Genomic DNA, 15,545 nt, shown 5'->3' on the forward strand with positions numbered 1-15,545 from the left:
TGAAATACATAGGTCTACACTTTATTGGCTGAATGCGCGAGGATGACGCACGAGCTCAGTCTGCAGATGAAAGTGGGAAATCCTTATTTACCTTTTGAATGTTGAGCGCGTTATTAACTTTTGAATAAAAGCTGACGCGGGACAAAATGCCCGATTTCCCAACGCGTTGAACTGAGCAATGCCATTGTGCCATTTTAATAGGCTACTTTTAAACGCATATAGCTCAGTAATGTCAGTTTTATGTAGCCTATTTGCTGAGAGGGGGCGGGATTTTTGTTGGGAAAGTCCGGGGAGAGACGCACAAGTCGATTAGACTGGATAAACATGCAGCATCTTAACTGTTAAGAAAATGAAACGAAATAAATGAATAAATCAAGCCTTTATTACAAAACACTAGGCTATATCATACAGCATTCTGAAAAATGCGCACTAGCTCCTCCGTCTAAGCGGGCGGTTAGTTGAAAACAAAACGTCGGTCGGGTGCGGGTTGTTTATACATTGACCCGCGCATCACTGCTGTGCACGCAGTGGTGCTCGGGCACGAGACATGAAGGCATCTGATTGGTTCTTTACATTCGCACCGAATGGCAGTGATTGGTCAGAGTTTTTAATGTCCTACAGCTGCTACAGAGGTCAGATATTTTTCATTCCTTTTTCTGAACACATAATGTATTGACTACTATCAGAATGGAAGGACCATTTCACCCAGTATAAAAAAAAATGTTTCTGAACAGGATTACCAACCCTACCTTTAATGTAGTATCCTGAGATCTATGTTATAGTTAACGGCAGTTCCTCTCCGCACCACAAGAGGTGCAGTTGACCTTCAGGTTCATGTGGGGTTCTGGTGGAGAGTAAGACATGTTTATGTGAAGTGATGCAGTCACATGGAAGCTCTGTAAGCTTGACAGTCAATAAAGTGCTAATACTGTTACAGTGAGTGATTCCGTTCTTATATCACTGAAGATACCACACTTAAATAAACATTCACGATTCACGAATGTACCTTACTACTTCTCGCCGCCGATTCCTGGTGGTTTAGAGAACACCGAGTCGCATCCTGTCGTTTAGTACACCGGCGAGCGCAAAGTAAATGCCTCGTCCATTTGGGGAGGCGCGCGCGCCGTCATCGGAGGCTCGCGCTGCGGAGGCGAAAGTATAAACAAACCTAGCTTAAGGCGGGGCTACAGATTAGGTTTCCACAAATAACCCGCGTATCTAGCAGTAGTTCCGCAGCATTACATTCATTAATTTGCACGCGAGTTTTATTAATTTTTTGTATTCTCCGTGTAAATTCATGCACCGAACCGTTTCGGTTCAATACGAATACATGTACCGTTCCACCCCTATGCCAACAGACCAAAAATATTTTAAGGATTAAGGTGCTTCTTTAAAAAGTAACTTTTGAACAACTGGCCCTAAATCAGTTGATCAGCAGTCATCATAGAGAGCCTAAGTCCCGCCCCTCCGCTTCCGGCTCATGGGACCTTATTTCGGAAAAAATATGTATGGAAGTCAATGGCGAGAGATAACTTATCTTTTTATTCCGTCTGAACTGTCCCCTGAACTACACATATGATGTTTGTCAATTTAAAAGGTAAATATGAAAGTCAAGAAAGTCGCAGTTTGTCATAAAACAGAAAAGTAACGTTTAGTTGTATGTGAAAATCGCTCGATGAACTACATCTCTCGTCTCGCACTATGTATGTGTTTATTCTGGCTTAAAACACGAGTCAGGCATGACGGCGTAACGTTACGATTATAATGTAAGACTATAGAAAAAATGACAGACGTTAGCTTCAGTAAAGTTAGCTTCATTCATTGAGAGAAAAGGTATGACGTCGCATGTGCACCTTCTGGGTTTGTAGTCTTTGTAATTACGTATTTTCACAGTCTTATACCTCAACAGTTTTACATCAAACTGCGACTTTCTTGACTTTAAAATGTATCTTTTAAATTGACACACATCATATGTGTAAATCAGGGCACAATTCAAACGAGATCAAAATATTTGTTGTCTCTCGCCATTGACTACCATACAATATTTTTCCGAAATAAGGTCCCATGGTGGTCGACCGGAAGGGGCGGGACTGAGAGCCTAAGTCTCTTACGGATCTTGTGACGTAGGCTACATAGTGCGAGACGAGAGATGTAGTTCATCGAGCGATTTTCACATACAACTAAACGTTACTCTTCTGTTTTATGATAAACTGCGACTTTCTTGACTTTCATATTTACCTTTTAAATTGACAAACATCATATGTGTAGTTCAGGGGACAGTTCAGACGGAATAAAAAGATAAGTTATCTCTCGCCATTGACTTCCATACATATTTTTTCCGAAATAAGGTCCCATGAGCCGGAAGCGGAGGGGCGGGACTTAGGCGAACATGCAACTACCTATCAGATCTGGGGTGGCCACAGGGGTGGCCAATGAGCTTTCACAGGCCACCCCCTAGAATCGCCACTACCTCGCAGTCACATTTGTGATGTCACAACACATGAATAGTCACAACACATGAATAATTTGTAACTAGTTAAAAATTTATGAAATGTATAAGAATATTACAGTACCAAATGTAGTGTACCATTAAAAGTAACTAAAATCTCAAATGCTTTTGAGACATTTTGTTCAGCTGGTTAGTGAAGAAAATGCATCCAATAATGATTCTCAATTCAACATTGTCTCTTCTAAAAAAAAGTCTGTACAGTATGTGTGGTTAAACATAGCAGACGAATACAGGATAAATAAAAAAAATCCAAAGACTTCTAGCCGCAGACTACATGTTATCTTCTCAAGCAGGAATCTCCTCAGCTCTAATTATGTGTGAATGAGAACCTACTCACTTTAAGTACACACGTTCATTATTATATTTACATATATGCGGTAGAGCCCCAGTGAAGGACAGATCTGCTGGGGCCCTGCTGCACCTGCCCTACTTCCTCGCTGCTAACCATCAAATCCTTCTTTTTCTTCATCAATCCCCTAACTTTCAGCACTATTTTTTATCCAGTCAAAAACCTCTATCAATAACAGACATAAAGTTTAAGCATCAGTTCAGATCATTGGCCACACACATACATAAAAAGTTTTATGTTGTTCTGTACTCACAGCTCAGTTGTTTATGGATTACTGGGAACAACTACATTCTACAACCAAAGTCAATCTTGAAAGATTCATGTAGTGACAAGCATATATATATATATATGCTTGTCACTACATGAATCTTTCTCATATACACATATAGCATCTTCTTTCCTGCGCCTGTGACTGAATCCAATTAAAGGATAATTCCGGTATTTAACACCTTGAGTCTATATTGTAGTTTGTTTTGGATGAACAAGAGTGGTGGACAACATTTTTTTGACAATGGTTCTGTAATCTATATGCCTCGGACTCTTGGTCCGTATGAATTAGCTCAAATGATCTATAGGGAATTTTAATAACTAATCATGAATATGATTAATATTCTGCATATTACTTTACATTAAATTATCGAAATTGAAAATGTATAGATTATACGAATATATGAATAATTGATCACAACGTCTTATAATTCCTCATTCATATATCAATAATCTTATTTAATTTCGATTATGAGATAACCTTTAAGGGAAATTCATGTAATGATCAAATAGGTGTTTGTCCTGCAAAAACCATCAAAGATCACCCATCAACCTCTCAGTAAAGCTATCTCCTTATAACCTCCAAGAAACATTAATTTTCTGGCCGTGAACATTAATTTTCCTGTGTTTATAAAATTAAAACTAGTAAATAATAAGAGCTCTGGCAGCTCTTGGATCTTTTAATCTCATTGACGTTGTGGTTTTACGAGCGTTTTTTCACAGACACAGTCTTGAATATATTGTTTTAATAAATGCAAACTACAGAATATAACGGATTACACATATTGATTATACACCGATTATATCTATGTACATAATTTACAGTAAACAATACAAGACACGAATAGCGGATAAGAGAGAGAAGTTGAGAGAGAGAGATTTCTGAGGAGGGGCGCGCCGTGCCGAAGCACGCGTGGAGGTTGTAGAGAGAGAGAGAGAGAGAGAGAGAATGGTCACGAGTGGCCATAGAACAGCTAAAATCACAGACCATTGAGAGAGCCATCAATCGAAACACCTTAAAACATTAAAACTCGTTAGAGTTTGATATACTTGCAAAAGGTTCGTTTGTGTGCACGAGCTGTGTCCAGCCTGCACGTGTTCTCGGAGCAGAGTGCGCGCGCTCGTGCTGAGGCGCGCGTGCTTGTTGCCAGAGCAAGCTGTTCGCGGGAGTTTCGAAGAAGGCGCCTCTTTGGAAGGGAAGTTGCTGAAGGAATTCAGGCTTCGTTCGTTTGACTCGTAGGTGGAAACGAACACAGTGGAATTTGAAAATTAAACAAAAGACTGAGATAAAGCAAATAAAAGGGGGAAACTCCTGAAGGAGTTCAGGTCCGAAGATTTCACATGATGAGCAGACGAAGGCAGGACGCGAGAGCAGAGAGAGCAGGAAGAGCTTTGCTCTTTCCTTTAAAGACTGTATGGGTCACTCCTTCGTTCGGCGCATTGTCCAATCACCTTCAGTGATCTGGGAGCGGGAGAATCTTCTTTGTCCTGCCAGAAGACCCCAGTCTGTGTAGTTTATGACAGAGCTTTGCCTTAGTCATTTCTATGACTAAAAAGGATTCATCTAGTAATAATCATATCATTGCAGTCTATTATCGAGATTCAACTCCGTTAGGTCTCAAGATTTAAAATGGTATCAAACACATTCAGGTTGGATTATATGATAACGAAGTTACATAAGATATACAGATTAGAAGCATTTAGATTTTGATTAATACACAATAAAACTTACATTAAATCCCAAACTGTCATGACATACAAATGGCAACACATAATACATTTGGTAATGTTTTAAATATGATTCGTTTGAAGAAAAGTCTCTTGTGTGTGTGTGCGTATCTCTCTGGAGACGTGGGTGTTCTGTCACGTGTGTTCCTTGGAATTTTTGGGGTGTCGTGTTACGTGTCTCTTTGTGTGTGTGTAATGGAGAAAGAGACAGAGACCTCTTGTTTGTTCACACAACGAATGAAGTGTTTGCAAGAAATCACGATTCACTAAATTTGATAAGCACCTGTCCGGATGTCAATGTTGCTACAGTTCCTCTCTCGAGTTTTTGACTATAAAAGAATTGGCCATGGACCCATTTAACATTGGAGTCAATGGGCATGTCCGAAAATGTCATTAAAACAACCTTTAACATTAGTTTTCAAAACTGTGCAACTCACCGAGTGATTAGTGATGTTAGTTGATGTTCCAGAACCAAAAAGTGTTGCGAAATACAGTTTCTGTCGTGTTTTATTCGTCATTTTGTAAAATCCCATTGTTGAAAAAATAGTTCCACTATAGCAAAATAAACGGATTGGAATCATATATTGCGACGATATATTGTTTATAATCATCAACGAACACCACTAATCACTCGGTGAGTTTAACAGTTTTGTAAACGAACATTATTGGCTGTTTTAATGATATTTTCGGACATGCCCATTGACTCCAATGTTAAATGGGTCCATGGCCAATTCTTTTAGTCAAAAACTCGAGAGAGGAACCATTGTCAAAAAAATGTTGTCCACCACTCTTGTTCATCCAAAACAAACTACAATATAGACTCAAGGTGTTAAATACCGGAATTATCCTTTAATAGCAACTATTCCTTGAAATACACAGAGGTGCTGAAATATACATGTACTGAACCCTAACTATATATTTATGATACATACATATGACAATATTTATATTATTTCAGATCTATGAATGACACAATTAATAGCAGCTCTTAAAATACCATTAGGCTGGAAGTTAAGTGTGAGTGGACCATTTTGAATAAAAAACAGGGCCAAAGGCAGAATGATAATTACACAACTCATATTTCTCAGGAGACCTCAGATTTAGATATAACTATACGACAGGGATGGATATAGGCACTGACTATAAAGGACAGAGTGTTGACTCATCTCAAAGAGTAATTCTCGCTGTGTGTGTGTGTGTGTGTGTGTGTGTGTGTGTGTGTGTGTGTGTGTGTGTGTGTGTGTGTGTGTGTGTGTGTGTGTGTGTGTGTGTGTGTGTGTGTGTGTGTGTGTGTGACAGAGCTGAGCGTTTACTGTGTTTCTCTGCAACCGTGGCCAATTCAACAGATGCTTTCGCTCTATGTGCTGGTGATTCTTACGGTTCTCTGCCCAAAGTCAAATGGATGGAGCTGATAATCAAGGCCTTTGTGCCATCTGTAAACTCATTTACAAGAGAGATTTAGAAAAGCTGAGAGAGAGAGAGAGAGAGAGAGAGAGAGAGAGAGAGAGAGAGAGAGAGAGAGAGAGAGAGAGAGAGAGAGAGAGAGAGAATAAAGGAAAGGGAACTATCAATCAATTGTTTGTGTAAAGAATGTTTAATATTTTCAATCCAGTTGGCATGAAGGCCCAAATTTAATTGGTTTCAATATGCATTATGTCTCACTCTCATCTTAAGTCTAAACATTACAAATGATGCAGATGAATCCCTAAGAAACCCTACATTTTATTTCTAAAATCCAGAGCCAATTAACAGAAGGTCATGCATTGATTTATACTGCCTTCATCCTCAGACCATCTAACAGAGTGTGTGTTTGCAGTACCGTGTGAACGGCACAGGAGTCGTGCAAGGCGAGTGAATGACTGCAGCTCATTGCAGAGTGCGATTCCTATTGTGTGGTTGCTTGGACACTGTTGTCATAGCAACAGGCTCTAGTGCAGTGTAAAAATACAGAGAATTAAATAATAAAGAGAGTGTGTGAAAACCTATCCTTTCACTTCATAACAAAGATTTGTCTTAAACTAACAGGACAGAATGATCACGTATGTAAAGACTGGAGGACTCTCCTTGTATAAATAACTGACATACTTGAGCTCTTAATAGTATCACTATTCATTGAGTGAGTTCTCAAAGTTAAGTGTTTGTCACGAACTCTCACAACAAAGGGTTTTTTCCTGAGGCCAATGATCCAGCTTACATGCTAAAGCTAGAAAGCCCCGTTTGGCCATTCACTGACACTGGACCAATCCAGTGGGTTTCAAACAGGAGTTCTCTCTTTTTTGAGTCCCTCACAAAGGGATTATATATCTTATACATATCATAATATTTGGGGGTCCTTGGCATCAGAAAGCTTGAAACCTCACGGATTATTCCATGTAAAGCAGGGATGTAATTATGCCTTTAGAAAAAGGGGAATCGCTCCAATCAGATTTATCAAGGAGTCACTCACAATTACTCTCAACAGATTAATAAGAGATTCTTTACCCAGTCTGATCAGACACAGCCAACAAGTCTATCTCTTCACTTCTCTTTTACAGCTATCCATACGATCTCTAAATGAGTGGCTCAAATGAAGGCACTCACCACCACTCACTCATAGTAAGAATGCTGAGTGGAGTGGTTGGGAATATCTTATTTATGCTGGTCAGGCCCTCTTACTGTGTCACATTCATATGTGAGTGTGTGTGGCGGATAGGCAACATCGAATATAGTTCTTATTTACTTATCGTATTTACAATTTTACAACAAAACTGAACTCAAACCAACATTAGGTAACATGCCAGTTGTGGACGAAGTACACAAATCAAGTACTTGAGAAAAGGAACTAATTTTTGTTTTACATGAGTAAAAGTGCAAAAGTACTTGATTTTTTAATGTACTCAAGTATTAAAAGTAAAAAGTACTGATCGATGAACCATATATTTATTCTAGCCAGACAAGTCAGCACTAATAAGATACATGTAAGTGCATTGAAAATGTATTGCTAATAAGCAAATGTTTTATTTTACTGCATACACTTATTATACACTATCAAAACATTAAGCTCTGATAATTCAAGTGTGCAAACGAGTGAAATAATATACCATATAGAATTTCTTTTAAAATAGGCGGAAACAATTTTGTGCAAATATGTGGCTACAAATACAAAAAAAAAAAAAATTACAGACTTCACATAGGGCAAAATGTGTTAACATTTCAGAAGGAACACTGTGCAAATAGCCAACGCTATCTCACGACCAATTCGTACAAATTTGTACGAGTGATTAAAAGGTGGCTAATTCGTACCAATTCATACGACCTCACTCATACGAATTTGTACGATTTGTCTAAACCCACGTGACGGTTGGGTTTAGGGGCGGGGTCAGGGGTAGGTCATTCGTATGAATTCATACGATTTTGGCAAATCATAAAATATGTACGATTTAGCAAAAAACGTACAAATTCGTACGAGTGAGGTCGTATGAATTGGTACGAATTAGCCACCTCGTAAAATTCGTACGAATTGCCGTGAGATCGGGTTGAAATAGCGGGGAAGATGTATGGACATTTGCATTATTTGATCTAAAATCACATATAGACGGTGACACAAATGTCCACATTTAAGCATTTCAAAGCTTAAAAAAGTTTTACCCTTTTACTGAAGACATATTTCCTTGACAATAATCAATACTAAAATTCATAAGTACTGGTAACTTACTTTTTGTGCAACCTCGTTCACAAATCGGACACCGCTTTTGCACCTCAGAGGGGGATGAGATTTCTTCAGTTAAAAAGGAATGAGATGTTGTTATGTAGTGGAGTAAAAAGTACAATATTAAGCTTTAAATGCAGAGAAGTAAAAGTAAAAGTTTCCCAAAATACAAATAGTCTGATAAAAGTACAGATATGTGAAAAAATGTCATTATAGCATTATGATCAGTATACACCAGTGGTGAACATTAACAAAGTATTTCTACAAAGTATTTCCACCACTGATGGATACTGTTATAATGCTATGGTTTATTTTCTGTATGCTGAACAATAAACATGTTACTCCACGCCCTGTCCTCCTCTAAAAAGCAACAAACACAAATATGTATAAATGTAAGCTAGGCTATACATTAAATGCATAAAAAAGATTTAATATATAAATATTACATTATTTTCAAAAAACTGTGTGTCCACAGTGAGACTCTCTGCCTTGACACGCTTAAGAGGAAATATGAATATAGATCTAGTACAGATAAGAAAATAGCACTCAAATGCTAAAAGGTTATGAGCTGGGGAAAACACCTGAACAGCACAAGCACCTGACAGGGCAACCCATGTGAAACTGCTTATGATCACCTTTGAACCGTTTAATAAAGTTCTCTCCTGCTTTGCACAGCTTATGGCAAGCACTTTTCATGTAGCGGCTCACTCTGACACCTTTCAAATGTGTGACACAAACCAAAATAATCGATAATGAAATTCATTATTATATTTTTAATTTTGATTATTTGTTGCAGCCCTACTGTGTAGCCTAATCTCCTGTGGAATTTTCACTTCCTTATAACCATTCAACTGCAGCAACTGAAAGCCATACAATCAAATATGCTTAATGTCACAAAAAAGCAAACAAAAAATACTGTGTGATGATGACATTTAAATAGTAATTAGGGCAAGCTGGTGGACAAAAAGAAAAGCAAGCTGTTGAATGAGTGTGCTCCTGTTTGTCTGGGTGGATATAATTGACCCTCACAGGAGTCTAATGGAAAAACATATAGATATGCAAAATGTTGCATTGGGTATTGGTCGTTATGCAACCATGGTGAAGACTTGTGTTTGTTTCTATGCGTGTCTTTGTAAAGACTAAGAGGCTGAATAGAATGCAGTGCGATGAGATTTTATAATGTCTCCAGATGGTTGATTTGTATTTGAACAATTCCCAAATGAGAGACTTGTGTGATTTCAGGCAGGTCTAGAAACATGGTGAGGTGGAAGGGAAGAAAAGGTGAGTTCAATCTCATTTCCGTGCTTTATAATATTAGTTCAGATGGATATTACTAAAACAAGTGTCCTACCTGTTCTGTTCATTTCTAAAATCTCCTCCTGGGCAGCGGGAGCACAATGGTCACTTTGTGGACTGTGGTGGGGTGAGTTCATGGTGGACTTACAGTAGTTAGGTGAGCCCAGCTGGGGAGCACGGGGAATATGCTTGTTCTTTTTCTTTGGTAGCTTCTGCTTAGCCATGGCTAGAGAGTAGTACATCCCAAAGTTATTGACGATGACAGGCACAGGCATGGCGATGGTTAGTACACCCGCCAGAGCACACAATGCACCCACCAACATGCCTGACCAAGTCTGAGGATACATGTCTCCATAGCCCAACGTGGTCATAGTCACAACTGCCCACCAGAAGCCAATTGGGATGTTTTTGAAGTGGGTGTGCTCGCTGGCACGCGGGTCATTGGGATTGGCACCGATTCGCTCGGCGTAGTAGATCATGGTGGCGAAGATCAGCACTCCAAGCGCAAGAAAGATGATAAGCAGGAGGAACTCATTGGTACTGGCGCGGAGAGTGTGTCCCAGTACGCGCAGGCCCACGAAGTGTCGCGTCAGCTTGAAGATTCGGAGGATCCGAACGAATCGCACCACTCTGAGGAAACCCAGAACGTCCTTTGCTTCAGAACCAGAAAGCCCACTCAGGCCCACCTCCAGGTAAAATGGCAGGATGGCCACAAAGTCTATGATGTTTAGGGTGTTTTTGATGAATTTCTTTTTGTCCGGACAGAAGGTGACGCGCATGAGGAACTCAAAGGTGAACCACACCACACACACTCCCTCGATGTAGGTTAGGTAGACCACCGTCTCTGTCTCCAGGTGAAACTTGGTGGTGTTGTCAAGAGTGTTAAAAAATGTGCGGTTAACGATGGGGTTGAAGGCCTCGTGTGTCTCCAGGCAGAATGTGGTTATGGACACCAGTATGAAGAAAAGCGAGGCAAATGCCACCCACTGCAGAGAGAGAACAAGGGGTAAAAAATTAGAAGGGAAAAAACACAATATTGATTAAAAAAACTTTTGTTTGCATCCAACCAAAAATAACTTCCCAAAAGAGTCAGGCGTGTACACAATAGCTTCACTGGTTATGACCACTGTTAGCGCCACACAATGCGAAGTGATTTGAATAGGTGTTTTTATTTTTTAGCCTAGAGCTGATTTAGATATACTAGCTAAATGTGTCTGATAAGTGCTACACTACCGTTCAAAACTTTGGGGTCGTTACTGAAAAAAAAATGTTTTTTAAAGAAGTCTCTCAAGGCTGCATTTATTTGATCAAAAATACAGTCAAAAGAGTAACATTATGAAATATTATTACAATTTAAAATCATTTACATTTTCTATTTGAATGCGTCACATCTATGGAAGTAAAATAATGGCAAGTGATTTTGAAATAAAAAAGCCTGTTGAATTGCACAACTTGAAAAAAATATGCATTGCATTAACCATGCTTGCATTTTAATGCATTGTATTTTTAGGGCTTGCATTTTTATGGGCTGAAATTCAACATGGTTGTATATTTAAGCTGTGAATGTTTCAATTCAAAACATTTCAAACACATTTTCATTAATAAAATTCAATAATCCATATTCACCTTTCATATTTCACTTCCAAATGCAAGTCTGTGTGTCTGTGTCTGTGTGTTTATTGTTAGAAATGTTAGCCAGAAAACACATTCCAACACTGTGGCACTGTGATTTTCTATATACAAGTTGGAAACAAGTCTCAAACACTTTAGAAGTGTTGAGATGAGCACACTGAAGGAACAATAAAGAAACAAACTCTGTCTGCAACTCATGGGAACTGAATCACTTTTTCTTGCTCTCACACTCTCTCTGTCATTCACTCACTATGATATACAGCAATATACCATGTAATTTCTCTGTTTTATTTAATCTTTATGCCCTAATAGTCTAGTCCCTCCATAAATAAATATGGACTGTTACTCTATTGCCCTTCCCTGAAAGTATGGTGAACTGAGCTTACAAAATGTATGCTATTATAAAGCAAAATGTTTTTTTTATGGCCAAATACATTAAAGGAAAATTTGACCATGAGCATTTCATTTTTACTTTTAAAATGACCTGAAAGAATGTATCCTCAAGCTGCCCTCTCAAAAAAAAAAAATTTTTTTCACAGCATAGTATTATATTTGAAGTACAATGAGTTCTCCGCCTGTTAGCATGTCCTTACATTTCTTTACAGGTGAGAAGAATGGTCCGCATAACATGGCCTTGTGCAAACCTCCTACAGCAAGTCCCACGCATAAAGTCTTACACCAAGACCACATGCTTGAGCAACACTTCCAATCTCAGAGAGGTGAAACTCAAGGCAGCAATACCACAGCTCAGCAGAAGGATCTCAGTAACTAGTCAGGTGTAATAGTCCAGTGCACAGCAGCAGACAAAAATCAAAAGAGGCAAAACTATAGCCCTAATAATGACCTTTGACCCCTGACTTACCTTCTGTGTAACATAAAGCTCAATCTTATGTTGGGCATTAAGTTTTCTAAACATCTGAATTCTGAATTTGCTTGCATTATAAATTAGTCCATAATGTCATCGGTAATTTCACACATCTGGCTGTAGTTTCCAGGAAATTAAGTGAATTTTAATCATTATAATATATATATGTATAATTTTATTTAAAGCTCCAGTCCGTAACTTTTTTGGGTAAAAAATTATCCAAAATAAATGTTTGTACATAAAGTACATAACCAGACAGTGTTCTAAACTATTTGCTTGCCTTAGCTCGATTCAAAACGGTAAGCTTGTAACAATGTAATTCCAGTGGTACTGGTGGATTTTGGCGGGAAATTCGAGCATGTCTTTGCGTCATTAAGTCACATCTGTACATAAAGGTGGTGTCTCGGCTAGTAGGCTATATTGTGTGTGAGGTTGTTGGAGGTGGAGATTTATATCCTTTTCTCACAGCACTTGATATAATTAAACTTATCAATTTGATGGCAGATCCAGAAAGGTTCAAATGACAAGTGGCTCTTCGGAGTGGCTACAGAAAAAAAAGAGACTGCAACCGGGCCCATGCGAAAACAAGGATAAATATCTGAAGGGCATTAAATGTAGTCACGCAATGCTGATGTTGTTAACATCAAAAATTTGATAACAAATTATAATTTGCATAGTTTGACGTGATATGATTAGCGATCGTTAGATTTAATCAGCTGGATTTCTGCAATGCTTTTTTCCCTTTAGTTGGTCAGAAAAAAAGTGGATGTTACTTGTTCTTACTGTGGATGTAAAATTCTTAAGTTTGTCATACTGTACTTTCAAAAGTAGAATCTATTATTCCGAATGACAGTATTCACACCGGCGCTCTGATTGACAGCAGTACGTTCACCTCAAAACATTGGATTCATCCGCGCTGTGCCGTGTCGAGGCACAACTCACGTTAAGTTAATAATTCCGCGAATAACTGCAATTGTAGATTTCGAACAGAGATGGCGACAAAGAGGAAAAACTGTAGCTTTAAAGAAATTAATATATTATTTCGGCATGGAAAAATGTCTATAAATGCTGTGAAAGAAATGCTTTTGAATGTTCTATTTATCAAAGAATCCTGAAAGAAATACAACTTTCACAGATTCAAATCACAATTTCTGAATTTCTCATTAGAAGTTATAATTGATCAACACAATGCCCATTAAAACATTACAAATACATTTCTGTAGGGCTGACAGGTGGCTGAATCCCAATGACCAGTTCATGTCCATGTTGAATGGCTTTGTCAGCACAATTGTTTAACCGTGATATTGATTTTTTTCTACTTCTATTCAAACAGATGAATTACCCCTGCTGGACTGTTTAGGGTGAGAATCATGTTACTCCGCTTACTGTCATCAAAAGATTAAAGACTAGTTACCCAAAACTCTCTCGGTCAGTTGCTCTACCTCAACAAAACACAATGAATGGATTGTGTCCAATTAAAATGCTTGAACACTCAGATTGCACTTTAAAAAAAAAATCAAATGTGAACTTCTTAAGTTTGCGTCATTCAGGCAAATGGCAGAGTTGTTGTTTTCTTCACTGAAAAAACACTCAGCCCACATGAAACAATCTGTTAATTTATTGCTATAATAAATATGTAAGTTAAAAGCACTTTAATAAACATAAATTGGATTAATACAATAAAAGTATCACACTCAGCTTTTGCAGACAAAGATGATGTGCATAAAAGGTTAGATGAGAAGTGCTAAGTGACCCTTTTGCCAAAGCTTTTCTGCAGCTCTGCATGGCAAAATGGTGAGGGTGCAAGACGGACAGACGGAGTGAAAGAGAAGGAAAGAGGCTCATTCAAGTGTCTCAGAAATAGCACAAAATCCTCCCCCTTCTCCCTTACATCACCTCTTACTCTCATTCTCTGGTTATACCTCTCTTCTGAAGATGAAAGCTTGTCACGTTCTCTTATGTAACCAAGGACTGCCTAACACAGTGCACCCACATTTGGGACTGCGACTGTATTTGTAGATTCATGCGTTTTGCGTCTGTGGGCTATTGGGTTTTTAGTTTATGGCTGTGAGTGTTGCCGCTGCTGTTCTTGAATTTTTGGACAATAATGCCCCACAGGGGCTTGATAGAAAAGACAGTTGGGGATTCCAGATTAATTCCTGCCTGTTTATGGCCATCTGCATTAATTATAAAAGAGCTGGTGGCAGAGCTGGTTTCTTTCTTTACTAAAAAAAAACACACCGATGTCAATCAATCTCACATATCTGTAGACTGTTTCTGGCTATTATTATTATTATTAAAATATAAATGAACAGTGTTCCCGAGAGTGAATAAAACTCAACTATGACAATGGTTTTGATGCTCTGTTTGGAACTATTTTTGTTTGTGGAGCAAAATGTACTAGGCTAACATGAATTAGAAATTGTGTCTAAAATGTAAGTTACTCAATATTAACTTATTTTTATACATGAACAAACAAGTGAACTTATTCTTTTTCACAATAAGACTAGCACTGCAAATTATGTCTCGCTATGAGACTTTAAATGCTTCAGGTCAAGTTTGCTTTGTGGGGAAAGAGATGGAATTAGCAGAGGTTACACTTATTTAAAAAAGGTATTTGTCCATTGACCTGATATCCAGGGACATTTTAGTTTTATGAGAAAATATGTTTCTACCCATATAAAACCACACGGACAGGTACGTACTTGCGTGTGTGTGTGTGTGTGTGTGTGTCCATCTTGCTCAGTTAAATTAATTAGAATGTGCTAAAGCAACACAATTTTTTTTTTAATTTTGTTACAACTTAATCTCATTATGTTCAATCCACCTATATAGCCTACTTAAAACGGAAGTTTACTTAATCCATTTGTGTTGAGACAACATGAATCATTTTTGTTGACAACTAGGCTAACTGGGCAGTGGATCTGTAGTTCCCAGCATGCTTTGCAAGGGACTGCATTAGGAGAGAACATTTAGGTATTAAGTGTTATTTTATGTGTTTTTTCAGTAAAGGGAAAGACGTGTTAGTGTTTAACGTTCAGTTATGTTGTACATCTCTAGACGATTTTCTGTAATGTTTTTGAATTGTGTGTGCTGAAGAGTGGATCTTGTGCTTTGGCTGTGGGCACTTTTTACTATACAATATACTGTACTCAATACAATACTATAATCTATACAAATATCAATGCTGATATGCATTTATTATTGTGTA

The 15,545-nt window shown here is 38.2% G+C and overlaps 1 protein-coding gene across 9 annotated transcripts in view; it reads right to left on the reverse strand.

Annotated features, from left to right (window-relative positions):
• Window positions 1–15,545, reverse strand: part of kcnc1a (potassium voltage-gated channel, Shaw-related subfamily, member 1a) — a 51,529-nt gene that overhangs the window by 10,751 nt on the left and 25,233 nt on the right. For 5 of the 9 annotated variants that reach the window (XM_079590829.1, XM_079590825.1, XM_079590824.1 and 2 more), the window contains exons 2-3: window positions 9,893–10,823; window positions 8,548–8,610 (exon numbers count right to left, since the gene is read on the reverse strand). In XM_079590829.1, coding sequence (XP_079446955.1) covers window positions 8,548–8,610; window positions 9,893–10,823 — 994 coding nt within the window. The remainder of the gene's footprint in view (window positions 1–8,547; window positions 8,611–9,892; window positions 10,824–15,545) is intronic. The other 4 variants (XM_079590831.1, XM_079590828.1, XM_079590827.1 and 1 more) reach the window with 1 other exon arrangement.

This window comes from Phoxinus phoxinus (genome assembly GCF_949152265.1).
Source record: "Phoxinus phoxinus genome assembly, chromosome: 2".
Lineage (NCBI taxonomy): Eukaryota > Metazoa > Chordata > Actinopteri > Cypriniformes > Leuciscidae > Phoxinus > Phoxinus phoxinus.